The 7,398-nt window shown below is 32.2% G+C and overlaps 1 protein-coding gene across 1 annotated transcript in view; it reads right to left on the reverse strand.

The window, feature by feature from the left end:
• Positions 1 to 518: 518 nt before the first annotated feature.
• LOC137638439 (rhodopsin-like) overlaps positions 519 to 7,398 on the reverse strand; it is an 8,128-nt gene continuing 1,248 nt past the window's right edge. Inside the window, exon 2 of the mRNA XM_068370509.1 lies at positions 519 to 2,315. Within this exon, the coding sequence (XP_068226610.1) occupies positions 1,191 to 2,315 (1,125 nt within the window). The 3' untranslated portion in view covers positions 519 to 1,190. The remainder of the gene's footprint in view (positions 2,316 to 7,398) is intronic.

Genomic DNA, 7,398 nt, shown 5'->3' on the forward strand with positions numbered 1-7,398 from the left:
TATATATATATATATATATATATATATATATATATATATATATATACACCCAGAAACTTGGTTTTATTATGTAGCAGAAATATTCATTTTCAGTTTATAGACACAAATGAGTTGAACTGAAGAAAGCTTAGATTTCAGAGTAAACTTACTCGTCTCAATTTTTTCTATTTTAGTAAAATTGTCTATGGAATTTAGCCTTACAACTGCACAACTAATGAGGGTTTATAATCACATTTTAGAGTCCTATATAGTCTGATTAGTAAACGATGGAACTAGCTGTTCTAAAAACATACATTTTTGTTGGAAGAACCATAATGCATAAACGTGTATCATTGAGAATTTGATTCCTAATGATTAACTTTATCTAATTGCCAACATCAGCATTCAGTAACGACTGATTAAAGTAGTAATCATTCTAATGCTTGTTGTCAGGTAAATAACATTTTGTATACTTTGCGTCAATAGACATAGGAGGAAATTATAATGATGATACTTTCTTTACAAAATAAAGTCGAAAGTAAAATTTATCAAAATTTTTATATATACAATAGACCTCCTTAAATACAAAATCCTCCGTTACATGCAAAAGAACAAATAAATAGTTACTTTAAGGAAGGAAAAATTTCATAGAAAATTCAAACACTAACTGTCAGTTATGGCAAGTTTCCCGTTGGGCAGTGATGCCAGTATTAAAGATTGTAATGCCATGCATCTTTCGTATTTGAAATTCTTCTTTATCTTAAGGCATATATTCAACGGACTAATGATTTCAATAATTTTTATCTAAAATGCTCTGGTACTATAAGGAAACTATGTTTTAACGTAATCTTCAGACATCTACGTATGAACGTTTAAGGAAAGGAAAGGATAGGCCTTGATATCCAGAAGAAAAGAGGGCATGCAGTATGTGTATGAAAACTGACTTTTTGGAGAAGTTTTCCACAAAAGGGGATTATACCTAATTTTCCAATTAAATGATGTATGTGAAAGTGACGAATTTTCTAGGATGCAAATCCTTATTAACTGGATAGATTAATTTCAAAGATCCATAAAGGGATGAAAGTAAGGAGAATATACTGTAATTTAGGATGATAAAAACTATCTTTTTTTTTTAGTTTTTAGTTATTGCTTCAATTTTACAAATCATATTAAGATTCCAATTTAGGTTCCATATACCTTTTATAACCTATTTAAGAACTCTCTGGTTTTTCATTGGTGGTGGTAACAGCAGAAGTAGTCTCACTAATGGTTTCATTTTGCTCAGTAGTACATGCAAGGCATGGCAGCTTCTTCTCCAATGCAGCACGGTATTTGGGATGGCTGATGGCATAGATGATTGGGTTGTAAACAGCGTTGGCCTTAGCAAATACAGAACCCCAGATGGTGTATAAAGGTGAGACGATTTCCTTCTTCATCATACCAGTACAGTTAATGATGAAATAGGGTGTCCATGCAATGAACCACAGGGACACGGTCATTAAGGCGACCTTGGCAAGACGGCACTCAGCAGAGGTCTTCTGGCTTTCTTCACTCCTAAGAGACTTCACTCCCATCTTCTTGGCCTGTTCACGCATCTGTTTTTCATGGTTGGCAACGGCACTGATGATGATGCTATACATGTAGATGTTGAAGAACAGAGGGAATAAGTATACCCAGACAGAGTAGAGCCACAGGTAAGAATGAGAAAGGGCAGTCTCAGTAAGATAGTCAGTACCACAGGCAGTCATGTTGCCCTCAGGCACATAACGGTTCCAGCCAAAGAATGGGGGAAGACACCAGGCAAGGGAAGCGGCCCAAGTACCAAGAATCCTCACAAGAGCTCCTTTGTTTGAAAGAGGGGTTCCAGAAACACCCTTAACAATAACATTGTATCGATCGAGGGTGATCCAGACCATGGTCCAGATTGAGACACAGCCATACAGAGAACCCAGGAAACCATAGACTTCGCAGAAGAAGGCACCAAGAGTCCATGAACGCCAGTAGCAGGTAATCATCATGGGTGGGAACATGCAGAACATCATTAGGAAATCTGAGATTGCCAAGTTGACAACAAGCAAGTTAGCTGGAGTACGAAGGGACTTGGTGTTCATGAATACCCAGATGACAACAAAGTTACCAGCAATGGCAAGACATCCCATGACACCTACCCACAACATAACCAAACCATACCAAAGAGGATTCAAGGGGGGATACTGGTACCAGTGGGGATCAATCATGTGAAGGATCTCCTTTGGTGCCATATCGACAACCGTGAAGTTCCCATATGGGTTGGTGGAGGGAAGCCCATACTCTAGTTGCTCGTTATTCCAAGACATCTGAAAAAAAAAAAGACTTTTCTGAATAGAAATTTCGAATAATAAGAGTATTTTTATAATAATTAATTATTAGTGTATTTTGTTTTAAATAAATCATGAACTACATAAAAATATATATTTTTGTAGCCCATAATATATCACATCAGATTCAATATTGAGTATTTAAATAACTTTATCAGGAATGGGAAAACCTGTAACATGGGCGTAGGAGTACGGGGGCCGGCTGGGGGCTATAATTACCCCACCATTTTCTTAAACTTTACTTATCTATCTTCTACTTCAGAAAAGATTAACAAAAACTTAAACTGTATAAATATACTAACTACAAAAACTTAAACCCTATAAATATACTAACTCAGAAAAGATTCAAAGATATTAAATTGCGTAAATTTAGTAACTTGTTCTTCATATTAATCACCTTTTAAAAGCAATTTTTCAAATATATTTTTGTAAACATGCATTTCCATTTCCATTAAGGGATTATTCTACTATATATATATATATATATATATATATATATATATATATATATATATATATATATATGTATGTATATATATATATATATATATATATATATATATATATGTATGTGTGTGTGTTTGCTTGTGTTTATATGTATTATCAAGTATTTGCATACATACACACACATATATATATATATATATATATATATATATATGTGTGTGTGTGTGTGTGTGTGTGTGTGTGTATTTGCTTGTGTTTATATGTATTATAATGTATTTGTATATATATATATATATGTATGTAAATAGCCTATATATATATATATATATATATATATATATATATATATATATATATATATATATATGTATATATGCATATATATGAATGTATATTGCCTATATATATATATATATATATATATATGTATGTATGTATATATATATATATATATATATATATATATATTTATATATATATATATATATATATATATATATAAAAGTGTATGTCCAAAAACATCATTAAAAGGCCAAAATAGAGGTAAATAAAAATTATTTTTAAATTATTGGTTGAACAAGACCAAGGTCTATATATACAGGTCAGCCAACGCGCAGCATAAGCTGTGAATCACCCATACTGTGACGTCACGCTTCCCCGTCTCACACACGTGGGTAAACAAAACAAAGGACCGTTGCCTTAGTTTGCTACCTATAGAAGTAACATAAACAATAGGAGACGCTCTGTCCATAATCATTTTATTCATTCATTCATTCCGTCACTAATGATGCCAAGTAACTACGCAGTATTTGACTGTTATAATAGTCATGATAAAACTAAAAGCTCAAACATAAAATACCATCGCTCTCCAAAAGAAAAACCATACATAGACCAGTGGATACATGCATGTTGCCTGCAGACAGAATTAACGTTGTGAATGCTACTGTTTGCTTGATTCATTTTAAACCAGGCGATTACAAAGATGACATGAGGTCTAGGTTACTAGGTATTTCAGTAAAACTCAGATAAAGTCCATCATTAACAAGAAAAAGGTTTTTGAGTGGAGTAGTGATAACATTGCAAACGCTTTTACTCTTAGAAGTTTAAGTCCTAAGTGTTATAGATATCTGAGGCTCAAAAAGGGTTATCCATTGCCTTGTGAGAGCACTCTCAAAGAGAGAGTGAAAGAGTTTTATTGCGAACCGGGGATTCTCGTATCAGTGTTAACACTGCTGAAAGCAAAAGCAGAAACGTTTACCCCTTCAGAAAAAAATTGTTTTGTCATTTGATGAGATGACTATTAAAAAAGAATGGAGCTACGACAAAGGGGCAGATGTCTTATACAAACCGCATGGAAATGTACAGGTGGCCATGTTGCGAGGTCTTATAGGCAAATGGAAACAGCCAATTTACTATCAGTTCGATCAAGGTGACATGCATAAAGTACTATTAGAAATAATATCAAAGGTAGAGGATGCAGGTTATGCCGTGGTAGCAGTTGTGCATGACATGGGTTCTACAAATCTCCGTATGTGGAAACCCCTTAACATTGACCCTCTTGAAAATAGGATCTCTTTCAAAAATCCTAAGGCAGAAAGAGAAGTTTTTGTTTTCTCAGATGTTCCACATTTAATTAAATTAGTTAGAAATAATTTTATTCACTCGGGATTTTTCCTCAAGACTGGAGAGTGTATTTCAGATGATGGCATACGGGAAATGCTTAATAAAACTAAAACAGGATATGGGCTTGCATATAAGATTAATGAAATGCATTTAACTGTAACAGGTCAACAAAGACAGCGCATTAAATTAGCAGTTCAATTACTGTCTAGATATTAAAATATTTAGGGGAAAAGGGACTGTTGGAGTGTCAAAATTTGAATCAAACATCTGATTTTATTCTTTTAATAAATGATTGGTTCGACATAATGAATTCTCCCTCCATGTATGGAGAGTTTGGTAAAAGCAATGCTTTTGGTATTGATGTAGAAAAACAAACAGGTACACTGCTCAAGGTAATCGAGGTAATGAATACTATGAGAGTTAAAAATCCTAATACAAAAAGTCTTTTCAAGTTTCAGAAAGGAATAATTTTATCATGTAAATCTACCATTGCTTTGTTTGATATGTTGAAAGGCTCTATAGTATTGACTACCTTCTTACACAAAGACTAAATCAAGATTGCCTTGAACATTTCTTTGTGTGTATAAGGCAAATGGATGGGAACTATGATCATCCTCATGCTGTGAACTTTAAATTTCGGCTAAAAAAAATGTTACTAGGAAAGGAAATTAAAGTATTAAGTGAAAAGTGTAATATCACCACTGTTGAAAAATCTCATGAAGCAGCCAAAGACGATGAATCTATCACGAAAGAAAGGGACTTAGCGTTAGAAATATGCCTAACAACGCAGATATTCAGAAATTTAGATTTTGATTTAGAGAAAGATGCTTTAGACGAGGAAGAAGACCTTTTGAGAGCAAATAAAGAAATAAAGAAATATATTGGGGAGTAATCGAGGAAGAAGCTCTTAAATACATTGGTGGATATATTGTAAAGAATTTTTTTGTAAAATATCTTGAGTTAGGAAATAAGACTGAAGAAGTGCTAAAGAATGATACTTGGAGAGCATGTGTTAATCGGGGGGAATTACATGCACCTTCTAGTCAATTTTTTTCACAGTTGTTAATAATGCGGGAGATTTTTAATGCTGTACACGGGGAAGCTCTCATGGAGGGAAATTTTTTTTTTTAAAAAGCTTTAATTAGAATTAAAACAGTCTGGTATTGAAGTTCCGGACGATGTTATTGCTTTTTTTGTTAAGATATCGGGATATTTTCGAATGCGATACCTTAATAATTTGATAAAGTATAGAAAACCTCAAGGACAACCATGCAGGGAGGCCCTAAGAAAAAAAATGAAAGTTGAAACTTAATAAAATATTTTCCAAAGGTAAAATGTTGTTTTATTTTCATTGACTGTGTGATAGATCTACGTTCTTAACGGGTCTCGCCAACACTAAGCCCCCTCAGATGACGTAGGTGCGCAGAAGAGGCTTAAAATCGGTACGCTGTCTGGCTGACCTGGTATATCTGGACCGTGAACAAGACAGTAAATTTCTCTGTTGTTTATTTTCATCGGGGCTTTTGTAATGCATAGAACAGTTGGTTTGAAGGATTGAACTGCATTGGTAATAGGAAATTAGCTGACCTAGATGATGCTGATGACGGTGTACTTATTAGCAGAACACCACAGGATTTGCAATGTTTGCTTACCAGAATGCATGAAATATCACAAGAGGTTGGGCCTGAAGATAAATAGAAGACAGAGAGGATGAGAACGGAATATGCAATAGAAGATGAAATATCATTGGAAGGAGAAAGGATTAATGGGGTAGAATCATTTAAGTGAAAGATTGAAAAAAGCAAATCAGACACTGACTAGATTAAATAAAATTAGAAGGCAAATTGCTTGAAATTATTTATAAAAATCAGGCTACATATCAGTTTAGTGAGATTGCTGTTACTGTATGGACATGAGTCGTGGTATGACAATGAAACAATATCCAACAGATTTTGTAAAGTTGATGATAAAGCCCTCAGAAAAATATTGGGAGTTGAATGGCAGGACAGGAGTAGAAATGAAACTTTAATACAGGTAAATCGAGTGCCATATCTGGATGAGATCATGATGAGTGGTAGATGGAGATTGTTTGGGCATATTCTTCGCATTCTTCAAGCGAGATTAGTCCACCAAACGTTTAACTGGGCTCCACAGGGCACTAAAAGAGTTGGAAGACCAAGGCCTACATGGCTGAGTACTACGAAGCGTGAAGTAGATGATAAATGGAGAAGTATTGAATTAAAATCTCAAGATAGAGCGTAGGAGATATATATATATATATATATATATATATATATATATATATATATATATTATATATGTATATGTACACACACATATATATATATGTATATATATATATATATATATATATATATATATGCCTTACTTATAAATTTAAACGAACAGTTTAACATGTTTCATCAAACAAGCTCATAAAAAAACAAAGGAAATATAAATAAATCACTATGTTTCGACCAATACACATTGGCCCTCTTTTTGTTTCTTTTATGGGCCTTATTGAAGAAACACATGTATGTATGTATGTGTGTATATATATATATATATATATATATATATACACACATATATATATATATATATATATATATATATATATATATACTGTATTTACTTATATATATATATATATATTTATATATATATACTGTATATACTTATATATATATATATGTATATATATGTATATGTATATATATACATCTATATATAATATATATCAATATATATATATATATATATATATATATATATATAAAGTATATTTATATATAGTATATATTTATATTTATATATATACATATCTATTTTATGTATACATATATGTATATATATATATATATATATATATATATATATATATATATATATATATATATATGTGTGTGTGTGTGCGCGCATCGTAACATAATTTGAAAATATCATTAACAATGCGGGTGAGTGGATGTTGGTAAGTCTTGCAAATAGCAGG

Source organism: Palaemon carinicauda, chromosome 3 (genome assembly GCF_036898095.1).
Source record: "Palaemon carinicauda isolate YSFRI2023 chromosome 3, ASM3689809v2, whole genome shotgun sequence".
In the NCBI taxonomy this organism is placed as follows: Eukaryota; Metazoa; Arthropoda; class Malacostraca; order Decapoda; family Palaemonidae; genus Palaemon; species Palaemon carinicauda.